The 17900-nt window shown below is 40.4% G+C and overlaps 1 protein-coding gene across 2 annotated transcripts in view; it reads left to right on the top strand.

The window, feature by feature from the left end:
- egfem1 (EGF-like and EMI domain containing 1) overlaps positions 1-17900 on the top strand; it is a 56435-nt gene that overhangs the window by 2930 nt on the left and 35605 nt on the right. For both annotated transcript variants that reach the window (XM_083914614.1, XM_083914613.1), the window contains exon 5: positions 14969-15091. In XM_083914614.1, coding sequence (XP_083770740.1) covers positions 14969-15091 — 123 coding nt within the window. The remainder of the gene's footprint in view (positions 1-14968; positions 15092-17900) is intronic.

Raw genomic sequence — 17900 nt, 5'->3', positions numbered from 1 at the left:
GTTGCTGGCTGTAGTCCTCTAGTTACAGAACTGTACGGATATGAAAGTGGAATCAACGAACTCATCTAACTCTCTGATGAATTTCCCAATATGCGATACTATATTCCTTCAAAGTGTAATTCCGGTGCAAAGTCATCCCATGGTCTTTTTTGGTAATAACATACGTCAAATAAGCCATTCAGTTTTTTTCATGTATGAACTATTGACTGAGAAATCTGGTAGAGTCGCTAACAGCCGAACGTGGCTAACACTGATTAGCTTGGGGCATTACGGTGAAGGCATTAAAATGAAAGTGTCGAAAAAGACCATGGGACGATTCTATGCTGGAATTATGTATATCTAATGTACTTCATTGTATTAAAATACCTGAAACCAAGTTGAGGAAAAAAGTACACAACATTTCTGTGTTGATCAATTTGAAGATATCTCTGAGGATAGAAAGAAAAACAGGATGTATAGTAATGCCCCGGTAACTTCAGGCTTCTAAATAAGATAATTTCACCCACTGAACAGTCTTGACCTACAAGGCGGTGGGATTTGTCATCATTATGGGGTAAACACTTCCAGTAAGCTTGTACAAAACCTGATGGTCTCTCTCGGTTCTAATAATTGTCTGGTCACCACCAGTGTCTGTTCTTTCGACTGTCTAAACCCCTGCGGTCTACGTCAACACGCAAACAGGAGGATGGTTGTTAGTGTTTTGGAAGAGAGAATGGTGACTAGAGGATGTTTGGCTCCCCCACATGCTCACAAACACACACACACACACACACACACACACACACACACACACACACACACACACACACACACACACACACACACACACACACACACACAAACACACACACAAACACACACACACACACACACACACACACACACACACACACACACACACACACACACACACACACACACACACACACGCTGCAGAGGCTCTCCTGTTTGCTTCCTTGACTTTCCCAGGAGAAAGGACTTGAGCAGTTCTTCCTCTTGCTAAGACATTTCACAGGAACGTGTCGTTGTTTGTGAGAAGCAGCTCTCCCGTGCGTTTGTTTTGACATGGGCTCTTTGGTTTTCACACATCGGAGTGACAAATAGGGAACAGATAGAGATATTAGATCTAATCAGGATTCCTGTTTCTCTTCCTGTCGTGCACATCCTGTGCTTCATACTCACCTCGCTCTTCTCTTTTTGTAAAGCGCTTTTCCTTCTCTCTTCTCTCGAGACAGATTTATCCTCACTCCTCTGCCAGAATCATTATACAAGAAGAGAGTCAGCCAAGCTCCTGTGTTCAGCCAGGTTCCCTCACTGAACCTCTGCTCGGTATGCGGAATCACTAATAATACCCCTGTGTTGTGAGCCCAGGTGTTTTAGCACTTTAGCTATATTCTTTGCTTTTTGAAAAGCCTGTAAAGTCTCTGTCAAAACTGACATTTGTCTGTTGTACTTCAATCCATAGTAATTCTAAACGAAATTTTAATTTGTCTATTCAGATTTTAGGAAAACCTTGAGGTTACAGTAATGTTATATAAAGGCAACATAATGCTTCTGCCATTCTTGAACTAAAGTGGCATACTAATACCTCAGGTATAGAATATCGTGTGAGACTTTATCTCATGACAATGTCATGTAGAGAAGAGTAATCATGTTACAGTTGAGGTTTGATCCTTAACTGCTAAAACAATTACAGGAATACACAGAGCTTTTGGAGAAATTTGGAAAACTCATCCACTAAATGGTGGGAGCATAGATGTGAAAAACGTCCCCGGTTGTTCGATCTAGAGCTCTCTGTTAACACACACACACAACGTTGAGCGACTAAGGGCACTAGCATTATCTAAAGCATGAGAATATAGGAACTTGTAGCAGCTTATAAGTTGATTATATATTATGTGAAGACTGAACGCCAAATGTTTTGCAAAAAACACAGTAAATAGGATTCTGTGCCTTAAAATGAGCCGCCAGGACTTCTGCATGGGTGTGATGTCACAACTATATTACATATAGGTAGAATGTGCCACCACAGTGATTCCCCGGCTGAAAAGCGTTGGAGATGGAGACTTCAGCCGGTGGGGCCGGCTACGTCTGGTTTAGCTCTCTGGCTAACTTGAATGGGGATTAAATGATTTAATCAGTCGCTCTTTTAGACTTGCTAAATGTTATCGGACAGAATGGATCAAATTCTGATATTAATGCGAGTCATTTCGCAGGGCTTGTGGCGCTTGAAAAAATGTATCCATGGATTTACAGAAGTCTACATTACCATGCAAGTCAATGGGAAAAGGTATTTCTGGGCGCCATGGCATCAAGTGACGGACACCGAAGTTGCAATTCCACCGTTTGGCCACTATGTCAGATTAGCTTCAAAATATGCTTCTTGAGACTCCACATGTAGCTCTCAACCATTTGGCACCAGGGTTTCACCAGGGAAATCTCTTCAGTATTAGATCTGTGTAGTCAGCTTTAACATTCCACAATGACGAAACTAATACGGTTTTGTATGTGATTCATGGATGATGGAGAAAAAGCAGATACGCGGGGAGAGGCAGGAATGTTGACCTCTGTTTTATCTTGGAGTTATAAGTTAAAGGCAACTGGACCTGATGTTGGTCATGAAGATGTTTCTTAAGGCTTCATCAGATTTATTATACAGTGTTTCCTGCTTGTTCTTTTCCTTTCCCATGTGCTCTCAATCCTACTGCATGTAATGTCTGCTGTAAGCATATAAGTGTTTAGCTTCTCTGACCATCTTTTTGAAGGTTTCCTGCCCATTTTCTGCTTGTTGGTCTATCTACCATCAACCTGCCTTTCTGTTTTGGATATCATAAGCTTTCATAAGCATAAGCTAAGGTTTCAGTGTTATTCTATTATGTTTAAGCTTTTGGGGGGCTCCTGCTTGTTGTTGCTCAGATACCAGGCCCTTACATAAGTATGTGTTTAAGTGTACAGGTGTGCTTGTGCATTTGTGTGTTTGTGTGTGTTCTGATGCAAGCCGAAATTACCGAGAATTTTCACTGGACACAGCGTTGAATCTTTCAGCTCATTGTTTTGGTTTTCTGGCCCACAAACGTCACTGTTTTAGTTCACTCCAACAGCTCCCATCAACCCCTCCCGTTTTCAGCAAAAAAAACCTCTAAAAACCTGCTACCCAGAACCATATGACGCACAAAGAAAATAAAAAGTTGGCGAAGAGGTGCTTTTATATGTGTATTGTTGGTGGAGACTGAAACCAAAGCCAAAAGAAGAGTGGATATCGGACTTACATTAACCAGATGGACATAAACATGACTTTAAATGAATACTTGTGTTGCTCCGTAGTTGCTGAATGTGTAAGTGTTTTGTTAACAGCTTTCTGATGCAGCCAAGTGACCAAAAACTCAAATAAGGACATGAACTGTGTTTGCTACTGAGAACATGATACTTTTTGGATTACCGTGTGGCAAATGATCACTCAAGGATTAGAGGGGGTGGCTGCAGAGACAACATATCAGCCTAACCTTTTCAGCACAATTCACTCCAGCTAGACATTAGTTTTAAAGAACAGTCTGGCTCTGGTAATAGCTCAAGCAAGATTTCGTGGTCTGCTCCCTCGCCCTTCTTTCATCACTCATCGTCAATTGGCCTCTGGAACGATGCTCTCTTTGGTATCGCTGCCAAGTTGTGGTGGTATAGAGCCCACTGTGTGTTGTTGGGGCCGACCGGCCACCTGCTTCCAATCTCTAATATGATACAGAAGGCCCTGTCTATGGAAATGTATGTCAGCCACTGACACCAAGGCCATAGCGTTGACACTGTGAGGTAATAAACAGCCTGGACACAGCCCAAGCATGTGCTGCTGAGACACCGGAGGCTGCTCTGTAATAGTTGCACTTACTCCTGCTTGTGAATGCTATTCTTTTTGACTCTATCAAGACTCCGGTTAGGCTTTTCTTTGGTTCAATTGGTACATGGGTCTGCATGAAATTAAGAGAGCACAGGCACATAACAGTGAGGACAGAATTCATCTGGTCTTCGCTAAAGAAGCCTGGCTCTTTTTAGATAACTTTATAGTGGAAGGATTAGCCTTAGACAGCGTCTAAGATGGGATTCGGTTGTACTGGAGGTTTGAGCTATGTAATGAGATGGCTAATGAGGTCAGCAGATATTGGGGTAAAAAGGGGTCACTCAGGTTGTGATGACACTGTATTAGAAACTAGAAGTAACTGCATAGTTCCAACAATCTTTTGACTTTGGAGGAAATAGGTGGCAGATCAAGATTTTACTTTTACTTTCTGACGGACACACCACCAACGTAAAAACAGAATTTATTGTTTAGGAAACTGTCTTTATCGATAAAAATACTCTGGACAGTGTTATTACCAAGTGTTCACTGCATGTGGGGAACACTGCCGAAAGCTTTACAGTTGTTGCAGTTGCAATGTAAATCACGTTTTGTCACATGGGAATCATCTTTCTTCATATGAACTTGAGTGTTTAATCCCCAGGACCTTGGGCTGTCTCCCATATAAGCTTGGTTCCTTCCCTGTTAAATGAAACACACCTGTCGCTGTCTACGTCCATATATGTAAACCTCTGAACATATGCTTGTGTATGAGTTTGCGTTTTTTGTACTTTGTGCTTATTTGCGTGCCAACGAGACTTGCAGAGAGTTGCGTTCATTGGTAGCTCCTAGCATGCAGACAGGGCTGGGGTATTTGGATAGAAATGACAATGTGTGTTCGCTTCTGTTGACAAAATAATGAATGTATGTCCCAGTCCTTCTTAAAAGTTTAAACTCTACATGTAATGTTTAAAACAGCTGTCAACTATGACTGTATAGCAGTTTATAGTACATGTGGTAAGGACTCAGGGGTGGCCGAAGAGTGGTTCCTTGTACAGGCTTGTTAGCGGGTAGAAGTAGAAGTAGGTGATTAAAACACCGGGGGAAAAAGATGCTGACTCAGGTCTCTAGATTTTAAATCCCCAGGGCATTCCTCCTGTGTTATGTCTGCGTTCCTATTCCTGTTCCTGCGAGGAATACCATGCTCTAAACATTTTATACAGCTCTGTTACGATATAACATCTCACTTGTGCTGAAGCTGGGGGGAAAAATACTTGATTAATAGCATTCCCCATTTGCACGCTATTGTGTCCAGTTTACAAGTAAACAAATTTGGGTTCCCTGGATTAACTTTTGCTCCATTCTCTGAATTACTTAAAACATGTGGCTCTAAAATATTTGCATCTTGGGAAAATTAGCGGGTAATGTCCTCCTTTTATGAATCCTCAGCCAGTGTTTGATCGCCTCTCTTCTACTGCTTTCACATGTCAGTAATATCATCAATATACTCTATTCATTTGGACAGAGGGAAGAATCTGCCCTGTATTATTTTTACTAGTACGACTGCACTGAACCTTAGCTGGAGAGCCTGTGGAAGAATGGAAAGAAAACACATTTTATTTCAGAATTCTGGAAATAATCAATCTCAAGGAGGCAGTCAAGTCAAGATTTTAAGATGTGGTTACAACACACAACAGACTATAGACCTAGATTAATTTACTGAAGGTGTTAAACTCAAATTATGGTATGAAAAACAGGATGTAAAAGATGAGGCCTTTGGAGCTCCTGTGGTTGTTTTCAAAACTTCAGGAAACACTGGTGTCTTTGACTGGTCTAGAGTGCGGCTTTCTCCTTAGTTAATTGACATACCATGCGTAGACTTTGTCTTTTCAGAGTCTTTCCATGCAGTTAGTTCCACTGCAGAGCTCAGGGCAATTATAAGCTTTTTGTTTTGACTCCTCAGTAACATGAGCCTATTGAACATGTATTCCCTTCAGTATTTCTCTGGCTGTTAGAAAAAAATGCACATTTATAGACTATTAATAGTCCCAGGCTAAATCAATGTCAACAAATGAGGTGAGGACATTATCTCGTTTGCACTAACATTTATGCGCCAAACTCTCCTGGTTTTAACACAGTTTAATCCTGGATACTAGACCCTAATCTAAAGGCCCAGCTGACAGATTAAAGGGCTTGAATATGTGTCAAAAGTGTGCAGCAGACTGTGTTTTGAATTAAGATATGATGGGAACCATATGGCTGTAATGATGGCAGGCTTTATTGTTTGTTTTGGTCTCATTTCAGAGATTTCTTTAACCAAAATGTAGTCGCTATAGCTGCTGTGCATGGTGCTGAAGCTTTTGAGGGGTGGATGTCATGATGATCTTTATTTTCATAAAGAACTGCAGCACAGACCTCATGATTACCTCTGACAGTTTGGTCTTTGCTTTGGCTAGCGGCTTTCCTGTTCTTTTTATTAGAGGTTACTGAAAATGTTCACTGAAAACTATATTAACAATGTGAGCCTTCAGAGATGAACAGATCCATTTAAAGTTGGCTAGACTGGTGTAACATGAACTTAATCATTGAATAATCAGTACTTTTTTCCGTACATGAGCCACAAACATTGTGAGGATATTATTTAAAGCAATCATTTATGGTAATGACCAGTTTTTGAAAATTGACTTAAAAGCCCCTGCAGCTTCCGGCAGAAAACATAAGCCTTACCACTAGAGCCCATATTTGAGTGTTAAATTGAAAATATACACTAAAGAAATTGGAAACTTTATAGGTGACCGGAACATCAAAAATGTCAAATGTTTTCTTGCCGTGTCATTGTCGTACTGAGGATAATTTTGCCATACTGAAAAGGTTTTCAAGTACAAACTTTTCTCCTGGAAAGATTTAAAAGACCAGGTGGCTTATTGTTCACGCAAAGCTGCAGTGAGAAAAGTACAATAACACATTGGTTTTTTTTCACTTGCAATGTCAGCCACAGCTGTTCCACTTTCAGCACTTTTTTATTGACGGGAAACAGAACACTAAAGTTTTGTGACTAACAGTGAATCCAACACACGGAAAGGTTAAGGGTGTCTCATGTCTCATATTAAAGCAGATAACAAAGCAGAGTAGACTTTTTAAATTACTCCTGTAAATAAACATAGGTCTGTCTAGAAAAACAAAACTAAGTTGGCAGTATTCACTTGTCATTTGGTAATATTGCCTTCTTTAAGCTCTGTGTACCTCACCTTCCTGTTTTCATTCCTCAAGCCTGACATTAACTGTGTGGATGTAGGGATCATATGCCAAGACACAGGCTTGTAGCATGCTGGCAGGAGGACAGACTGGGTAATGCAAGTGCTACATGCTTAGCATAGCTATCAGAGGAAGAAGCTCATTAGAGGCCTAATGGCTGCCATATGGCAGGGAAGTTCTCACACACTAAACAGGCACAACCTCATCTCTCCAAGTGCATCAAGGCACCATTGTTTACCAGGTTAATGCAGAGAGGGTTGGGGCTAATGGTTTTTGTGATTGACCATGTGTTCCAAAACTCACTGTGAGATTCTGCACTACAGTAGCAGATTTAAGCATCCTCCTTGAACTTGGGTTGGCTATGCCCATGTGTTACCATTAGGAAAATAAGTTGTGAAACTGAGGTCACTGGTAGTGATCACTTTTCCTCACTTTACTAAAGGATACTGATAATGGACTTTGAGCGAGATAGCTAAAGGAATATAACTCACTTTGACCTTCTTCAGTCAGAACACCGGATTAATATCCGACCTCTGGAGCCATTATGCAGCTCTTTGGTTGCAGAAAAAGGGAGAAAAGATTGTTTTTCAGTATGAGCTTATTGGAGTAGCTATGTCACTTTTAGCTCTTTTGGAATAATCTTTCCCCCTTTTGTTGTTTTGTAGAAAGCTTTTATAAAGCTGAGCTAGCTCATTTTCATGTTGGGAGGAATTATTGCTTTAACAGACACCTTCAGTATGCATCAGGGGAACTGGTTAATGGTCACATTTATTACAATAGCAAATAGTATTGAAGCTGTGTAAACATTATAGAATGTTTCTCAGAAGTTACTTAGATGTAGTTTCATGGTTAACTTTAGATTAAGCTAGGCCAAGATTTAAATCAGTTGTTACAGAACATTATTCTAAGTACAAAAGTAAAATAAGCCCTTTATATTTCGGCATGAGATGCCGACTAGTCCCATACTTGCTGAACATACAGCATTCAAATCTACAGCCACGTTTCATCCTTTCTGTTAAACACATTTTCTATCCTATCTACTGGTGAACCAAACACGATGGCTTTACCAGATGTAGAAGTTGACAGAGGCTTGGAGATAACGGGCAAAAGGTTAGACTGTCCAGGTGTTGTTTCAGAACACATTTGTTCATTAATAACTTAGGATCAACTCAGTTGTAGACTAAAGGGGTTCTCAAGATGTGTGATTAATAGCTGTACAGACTGATGTGACAATGTGTGAGTCGACAGTTTCCTGCACTTCCTCTAAAAGTCACTGAATCCTAGTAAGTGGAATACCCTCTCAGGTGTACAAGAAGTCGTGTTGTTCATCGTTATTTAACAATTCATGAAGTTTGCAGTTCAGTGGGAGGAGAGTGAGAAAAACATATGCAGTTTTCCACAATGCTAGTTCCAATCGTGATAAAAATGTGACTCAAACACTAGCTCTATGTTTCTTCACTCTATTATTGTGTGCTTGAATGGGGACCCAATGACAACAGGTATTCTTCCTCAGTGTGGAAAGCCCTGATTGATTGTGTCCTTTTCTCAATCTAGCTGTCAATTCCATTCAATGCAACATCTTGAAAACAATACCACTTTTGTCCTGTCTTTACAAACTACTGAGCTGATTGTTGAAGCTCACTTTCCTTTCTGTGCCAGGATCCTTAAAGATCCTCAGCTGTCTATGAACAACCTCTGACCTTTGGTCTAGTTCACAGGATGCTGTCTTTTTTTCCTAACACTCCTTGATGGACCTTTCTTTACTGCTTCAATGCTCTTTAAAGTTACCAGTATCAGTACCAGTATGTGTCTGGTGTTATTGGATTTAATGTGAGTTTATATAAATTAACATTTTTTTAAGTTAATTGGACATGACTCTATAATAAACCACAGGGAACAATTTAAATGTCTGAAGTCTTGCATTTTGTTGTATGTGCAAAAGCATTTGGGGCTGTAACTATGTAAATGGTTAAGAAGAGTTATTAACATGTTGGGTGCATCTCCAAAATAAGTAGTCTATAGCTATGCTGTGAGGCTGTGCTTTGGTACAGCGGTGCTCCGAGCTGAATGGTGATGTCAGAAAGTCAACATTGCCACAATGGCAATGCTATAAGGTATGATGTTTATCATGCTTAACATCTTAGTTTAGCTTGTTATCATGCCAACGATTGCACTAAACACAAATTGCAGTTCTAGCTGATTGGAACGCCATTAGTTTTGCAGGCATTTAACAAAAAAAATGGGCATATTATAATGTCAACCTCATGGTGGCATTAGATCAGATCATCCTGTGCACCAAATTAAATGGTGATGGTCTATGCAATAGTTGTTTAGATATTTTAAACTAAACCTAAAATATTAAGCTCAAGGTGGTGCTAGAGGGAAAGTAAGTGAATATATGTACCAAATTCCATAGAAATCCATCAAATAGATATTGAGATATTTCATGAAAAGTCAACATGTCAAACTGCTACTGGCCTTAGAGTAGAAGTCAGGAGTCAGAAGTTGGTAGGATTCATTCTCTTAAGTACATAAATGTCTGTACAAACTTTCTAAAAAAATCCATTGAGTCAAACAATGCCATCAACAAATGATCACATTTGTGTTAACAGACAGTACACTGAACTGAGAGCAGCAGTTGATTAGATAATTAGATCCATACCAAACGTATGTTACCAAACCTTGTGCATGCCACCCCATGCTCCCCAAGACAATTATAAATGAGCCAATGAATAATACATAATCATAATAAGCAACAATTTTTTTTTTGCCCTGCTTTTCCATTTTGCAGATTTGAATAATGAGTGCATCACTGGCCGTGATAAGGCCAAAATGGATTTAAAGAACTGATGGCATAAAAAGGGAATGGGAGATGGGAGTGAGCCTATCAAATCATCAGGTGGAAGCTCTCAACACTGAAACGTAACAGCTCATGGCCAAACCGCAGTGATTTTACAGCCTTATTATCTTGCTCTGCTGCAATAGTCCTTCTGGTGTTCAAAAGAGCAGAATGTTTCTTGTTATAGCACTTCTCATTTGTCACCCTTTAGTTTATTTGAAGAGTGGATGTTGCAATATCTTTTGGTAATGTGTCATTTTCAGTTGAATGAAAAAGCTTGTTTAAGCAGATGATGACCGCTGCAGACTTTCTTCTTAGACATAGAACAGTTGTTTCGTAACCTCCGTTCCTTTTCTTTGTCCATTTGATACAATAGAAATGTGGGAAAAGAGAGTTAGAAAATGTAGGAAATATGAACAACTCCTGCCAGAGACTCAATTCCCATCTAGTAAGGAAGAAACAGTAAATCCCTTCAGGTTTGAGTGTCACGTCCGACTACTGAGGTCTGAGATCCAAGCCTTCCACATTCATTGAACAGCATGTCATGCAGCTGTGGCCTGCTGATTCAGTTATTGATCTGGACTTTCTTTACTTAATGCTTTTAACATGAGGCGAATGGACACATGTCAAAGTTTGTTGATTTATTTAATGTCCAAGCACTTCAAATAGTTGTTGTTTTAGTGAGAGGAAGAGCGTTGGTCCTTGGAGAAATTGGACAGGGGAGGTACGTTATTGTAGAGGACAAGTAATGTCAATAACACCTAATGAGATAAGCAGGAATAGGGACTTGGTGGCTGATGTTTGTCTTCAGAGAACACAAAAATATTTAAGCAGTTGTCTGTTCTCGCCGTTAACTGATGGGAAACCATTATCACAACCATTCACAAACCAACGGGGGACCAACACTTTCCATTTGACTCTGAGCTATGAATTTTAAAAATGGAATAGAATTCTACGTTATTTTAACAAGACAGCACAAATAAAGCGTGTCAGAGAAAGACTGAGTTTAAAAGCAATTGAGAAACAAGACATACAGATGTGTTTCCAAAATGTACAAAAGAATGACTCTGTGTTGAGGTAAGCGGTATGTGTCATCTAACCTGTCAGTCCATCAGTGAGACAAAGATTGATCATCCAGATTTGTAGGTATGAGGCTCAGAGGCCACACGGTGGTGTCAGGACTGGTGAATATCGAGGAAAAGGCAGCAGGTGTTGGGGATAAGGGGACTTGAACCCAAGGGGATGGCCACAGTGTTGAATAGAATCTTTTATATAAAACATGTGTTGCTCATATAGTAAAACAATACTGGGTGACAAGTCAAATTCTGTTGGGTTTCCATGATATTATGATCTGTTTCTTCAAATGAAAGCATCTTTGTAGAACGAATGAAGATGATGTGTAGTGTGTTGGATGCATTAACAAGCATTTTGAGACCTTTAATCTTAAAAGATAAAAGGTCCCCTAGTGACATTGGGCAGGTCTGTGGAGACTTATAAATAATTGCACGAATGCATGTGTGTAATCCATGCGGGTGGGCGGCCTGTGTGACACATGCATGACAGCTGAACCAAGGCAGAAAGGGTTATCTTAATGCCAACATATGCCAAGACTGTTCAAAGAGGACGGGTTCCATAAATACAGCCCCTCAACTTCGTGTGGGTCACAGTTAATCGGATTGTCTTTGGGCTCTGAGAGACAGAAAAGGACTGTTTACAGGTACATGTGTGATAAATATACAGGGTTAATAGAGCAATAATTCACTCAAAGACATGGTTCACAGTGAGCATCAGAAAGATGTAGTTATACATGAGGAGAAGGTTTAACGCGGTGCCCCATCTGGAACTATTTATGATTACATTTCTACTCCTAGCAATCCTGTTTATGTGCAACAGTGAATTAAGACACCTACGTTTTAAACAAAAAGTCTCCGTAGACTGTAGAAAAAACTGAGCATCTGTGATTGCACGTCTAAGTTTCTGAAGCGGTGTATTTTGTATTTTGAGTTTATCGCTTGCCACCATCTTTGTCAGATGAAATAAAAAACAATCCAATGTGCGAGCTTGGATGGAGCTTTTTTATGTGCTCACACATACCATCTGCATGTTTTAGTGACTATTTATTTAAATCCATAAATAAGCCTTATTTTTCAAACGGATTGTTGTACAAACCACTGGTGCATTTGTTGGCTTAACAAGTCAGCTACTCTAGTTCTTATGTTAAAGCACTTTTATTCCAGAATTATATTCATTTGATGACCTCCAGGTTTGGCCAGAGACACAGAGCATGACTGATGGCTAAACCACAAAGACCAAAATAGCAACATTCGGAAACCTGGATCATGAAAACGGCATGGACTTCAGGGGCTATATTTAGGAATGGTGATGTGTGCTGGCAGTGCAGTTTGGTCACCACATGGTAGGCGTCGCTAACTCATCACTCTCTGAGCAACGTGTGACTTCCTGCCTTCATGCCAAATGACATCATGTTATCCAGAACTGTCCTCAACGCCCTGACAGGGCCTGAATTAATGTTTGTTCAAATGTGTTTTCTCTCTCTGCTCGGCATTTTGATGATGATGATGATGATGGCAAATGACCCTGAGCTGATATGGAGAGCTCATTAGGGCTCTCAGGAGCTGCAGGATCAAAGTGAGGATGTGTAAGGGGGCAGAGCCCTGAGGTTACGGGGCCATGTCACTTCCCCTTGAGTTAATGAAAAGTGCAGAGCAGGGTTGTTTCTCTGTGTGCACCTATGTGTTTGTGCACATTTTTCAGGTTTCTTAGATCCCACCACCCAGTGATTAGGAATGTGCTGAACGCTGAACTGCTATGTTAAGGCCAAAGTATTGTAGCCATGTATAGGCTACTCCTCTTAAGGCAATTATTCCTTCTTTACAAATCTGTAACTTCTGTCTTCTGTAGAAATTCCTGAAAGTCTGCCTCTCCAGATGACCCAGATAACACTGTCTGTCCTTAGAAACCAAGTGTGGGTGTGGCCTGAAAAACAAACATGGCGACCCATCCTTAGTTTCTGAGGTCCTGCAGAATTCTACAGATTGAGCCCTACGGCTACCAACAAATCGACTTTAGGCCCAAACATTTTTGCAGAGTTCATAATGCTACTTTGCTCACTTTCCGTCTCACTGACTTTGCTGATGCATCACGTGCTTGATATAAATAAAACTATAAAAACTACTATTACCCTTTGATTAACTACTGTAGAGGAGAAACACTTGTTCTATGAGCTGGTTTGCTTCAGCCACTGTTCTTTCATGGTTTGTTTTACCTACTGTAACAAATGCGTTCATATCTCTTCCTCTCCACGGAGAAGAGATATGAGGAACACATGTGGTTGTAATAATTCAGCAGCACTCATTCAAACTACTGTGCTTTAAATCCCATCGATTAAAACAATCTGAATAGCGCATCGATAATGCGTCTCACATGGTCAGCTGGAGGCAATTTAGTCCTCATTCCCTGCCTCGGTTTTGTGCCATTTTGCATCAACGCATGTTTTGTACATGTTTATTCATGTGCACATACATGGAGACATTTTATCTGAGCAATGGGGACTGTTAATCATATGCCCTTGTCTGTTTATAATAAGTTGTCCGTGCTCCATGGGTGTCTTCCTGGTTAGAGTAAAAGATAAAATACAGCGAAGACATAACTGACAAGTCCCTGAATACACCAACTGGAGAATACTGTCTTTTCGCTTATTGGCAGTCCATTTAACTGTACAGTGTGTGTTTTAGATTAACCTTTGCAAATACCTAAACACCAGGGACTTCAGGGAATTGGACATAATACTGCAGTAATAGTGCCCACAAAGGCTTAACAAATATTAAAAACCCTAATTACAAGCTCGTTAATGATCAGATGCACTTCCTTGTTTATTAAACGAGAGCCGTAGGCGAATGCGGGTGAATTTCACGGAGTAACCATCTGTAATTTGACACACCATGATTATACAGACAGTCTTTCATTTTTCCTCTTCATCTACACAGACAAGCTGGCAAACATCTTTATCCTGTAAAACATACTGCTCTCTACCTCCCGCTGACTCTAGCCTTTGTCTTTCTAAATTGTCTCTCCAAGTTGTGATTCTGAAATCTCCTGGTATTCAAAGATAAACAAACTATTGCTCAACACACTGAGGGGCCCCATTAAATCTTTTAACAGATAGTACAGATAAATAACTTTTCCTTTCCCCTCTGTCTTAGACTGCCTCTTTTTGTCAGGGGTTGTCCATGCAATTGCAATGCATTTCTCCATCGAGTCCTTTTTCTAAAGCAAACAAATAACACTGTATCTTGGTTAGGTCTGGTATTGGCTATGATGTATAACAATTATTTTCAGAACTATTCTGACATTTTGCAGAAACCAATGGTGATGTTAGGTAAATATTTCCTGTTATGCATTTTGAGCAAGTGATTGGTCTAATATGAAAGTGATACTGGTAGCCATATTGATGTCAAAGATTGATCAAATTAGAATGTATAGCTAAGTCTAATGTGTTTAAAGACATTCTTTGGCCGCGGTGCACAGCTGATAGAAATCATTATACAGCACCAACAATGAGCCTGAGGGTTTTTTGCTGGAGTACAAGGACTAAACAAGAAACAAACCTGGAAATCATTTCTCCCTCAGAGAAAAGATCATAGGAAACATGGGAAGACAATAAAAACAGTTTTTATACTTTACACATAGCGGGTCGACATAAGGCTTATTTGGAAATAGGTCCGATAAAGTGGTAAAGTAGAAGATTCTGAATAACACTAGCCGGTGCGTTGACAAGTAACGCCAACAGATCCTGACAAAGTGGTAATTTATGATGAGTTGGGATGAGGACAGTTGGGTAATGAGTGCAAGTAAACGCTGTACAAGTTTTGATGATTTCCTTTTAATTATATAGGGGAAATAACTAAATACATGATGGAATTTCGCAAAGAGCGAGAAAACTTAGCTGTAAGGGGGTTAAAAACCTTGCGGTTTTGTGGGCTGTGCATTATGTTAGTAAATCTTTCCTTTTAATCCTTTTCTTTCAGATGTTAATGAATGTGAAGAGGATGAAGGCGGCTGTGAGGGGTACTGTTGCAACACCATTGGCAGCTACTACTGCAAGTGTCCTGAGGGCAGTCGACTGGGACCAGATGGCATGACATGTCACGGTAAGATGGAAAGCTGGATGTAACAGACAGAGCCGTGCAGAGACATCTGAAGGGGCAGGTGCTCAAAGTTAAAAGGGGTCATGTGGGACCCAATTTTAAAACACCATGGTGTTAGGGGTGTGTAAAGCCACAGCATAGGCGATGATACGGGGGTTACGAATCAGTATGTTATGTTGTATCACAAAACTGTAAGCAAGGAGATATAAAAACCTGTCGTAGTATAAAGAATACACCACCATGTGCATAAAATCAGAGTTTAAAATAGGAGTTTTTTTATGTAATCAGAACAGTAAGATGTGCATTCTGACACTGCTCAGAAGTGGCTCACTTTGACTGACCTGAAGTAACGCTCATGTGACTGGTTACAGAGGGGGCTACAGCTAAGGCTGAGGGAGATGCTTCCTGGAGACATGACTGCTGCACACAAGGAGCTGCATCGAAAACAAAATGAGGCACCAGATTCAGAAAACAAGTGGGGAAATAAATTGAAGAGGTGACATTAGTTGGGGCTGGGATGGGGATGGTCATGGCAGGGGTAAGAGTGAGAGAAGGAAAATCTATATAGATGAGCATAATATTTCAACAGTTTCTGAGTGTAAGAAATGAGGCCTTTGTGGTTTGCTATACTCACAGTGGTGCTGAGGTCAAGGCTGTCCTGAGTGGCCCAGTCAGAGCACCGCTGTAGCAGCAAACTGCTGCCTGGAATCACATTCAACTTGGAAATATAGACAAGAACATGAGGGGGATATAAGACGAACAAGTGTTACATGTTAGCAAGATGCAAAGCTTGATGACACGGCTAGGAAGTGTCTCACTGTGACTAACCTGATGTAATGCTCAGCTGACTGGCTGCAGTAGATGCTTCCAGGAGAGATGTCTGCTGCACACAAAAGTTTAATATATCATCTGTAAGCAGGATCTTATAGCCTACTACTCCAAACACTCACTGCATATTATAAATACAACTTTTAAGACAGAGCGCTGCCAGAAATTGACCTTCCCTTTTAACACTTGAAGAAAAATCATGTCTCCAGGGTGAATGAAGAATCCAATAATGGAAAACAAAAAAATGAAAATATTACACATGGTGCATACCTTAACATGCCTTGAATGGACACAGGGACACACATACAATACAAGAGCAGTGTAGGATATATGGGGTAGTGGTTCAGTGTTGAGTAGAGGCCCACATAAACTCAAACTCTTTGCTTCAGGTTCAATTCACTGTGCCATAGCCTGAGCTGTTGTTCAGTGTAATTTAGGTGTAAGTGTAAATGGACAAAAAGTAGACACAGGGTCTCATGTTCAGTCAGGTAACATCAAATCGTTTTCTACATTCTCTTGTTGTTCAATAACTCTAAATACATATTACCAAAGAGTAATAACACTGGTGTGATAGCTTAAAGTTAATTAAACACAAAATGTATGTGTGCTTGCATAATATGGCAAAGTCTTCCATTTGAATTAACTGAATGAGCCTTCTGATTGTGCAGAAAGGTCAGGCCTTTTGAATTCTCTATCCTAAGTTGACCATCTGAGGACCTATTTAAGTCTAAAAGTCTAGACTTTAAGCTGTAAAGGGCTGAACCAACCACACAGGCAGCACCACTTTCTAATAAGCTTCTCATCTCAGACAGAGGGCTTTCTCAGTTTGGCTCATCTGACAGAAATATATGCTGAGTTAGTGTTGGGCACTGAGGCCCATTTGTTCTTTAGAGCTACAGGTGTGAACAAGTGCCCCTGACATTTAACCTTTAAGACAGGATGTTGTCACTTAGAAATAATTTAAAGCCTGAGAGCTAACCAGTGGAGAAGACAAACGGAAGCAGCTTCAGCAGCTGTGAAGCTCTTCTTTTATGACCTTTTGTGTGAATTGTACGTGTGGTCGTATTTATGGGAAAGGACAACGAGTGAGTTGTGTTTAGAACTTTGTGGGACTTTCAACGTCTGGAAACACAGATGTGTGAGATCACTCTTTAACCTTAATTCAGATGATAATGTAGTCAAATCTGAAAAAGCTGATAACGTTAGTCATACTAATCGCTAAAGCCAACACATACAATAACACATTAAAGTGTGGCTCAGAGCCTCTGTTCATCTTTTGTTTTTGGTAAATTCAGTTCCTGTGGTGCTCATTCTGAAGACCACCTGTTCATTTCTTTCAGCCACCAAAACAGCGCTCCCAAACGTTTAGTCCGCTACATTGTATAGTAGATGCTAGCTCAGCAGCTCCGCTTCGAGCCAGACAGTGTCACACGATACCATTCAGACCTCGTGCCCCTCGACCTTCGTCACCACCGCCTCACCCACTGGTGAAAAGCAACCATTGTGCGTCTCCCATTCAAATCCTCTCACATGAGGAGCACAATTAAAGTATATTAACCTTGACAAACCTCCCCGCATTATTCATAGTTTTGCATGTTAATCATTCTCTACAATAGCTGCCAATGTGTTAAAATTCAAAAGAACCCAGAATGACAGGACGGCTCTTAAAAATGTAATTCTTCATTGGTAGTTATGTAGTGATTTTTTTGTTTCAGCGCTTAGGCAAAGTGGGCAATTCCTCAAAATCTGATCACACTACTCTATGTGCAGGGTATGAAAAGGATTGTTTTACTAGTGAAAGGCCTCTTGACAACCCTATCCTCCCCTTTAGCTCCTATTATTAAAACCAGCTAATTAAAAGAGTCTCAAGATCATTTTAAATCATTTTCTGTTCCCCTGGGTCCGTCAGAGTGGTGAGAATTTAGAAACATATGTCACACACACACGCGCACACACACACACACACACACGCAAACTATCTGAG

The sequence above is a fragment of the Echiichthys vipera genome, assembly GCF_963691815.1.
Source record: "Echiichthys vipera genome assembly, chromosome: 5".
NCBI lineage: Eukaryota > Metazoa > Chordata > Actinopteri > Perciformes > Trachinidae > Echiichthys > Echiichthys vipera.
The sequence above is the reverse complement of the archived record's forward strand: the minus strand, read 5'-3'. Positions and strand labels throughout refer to the sequence as shown.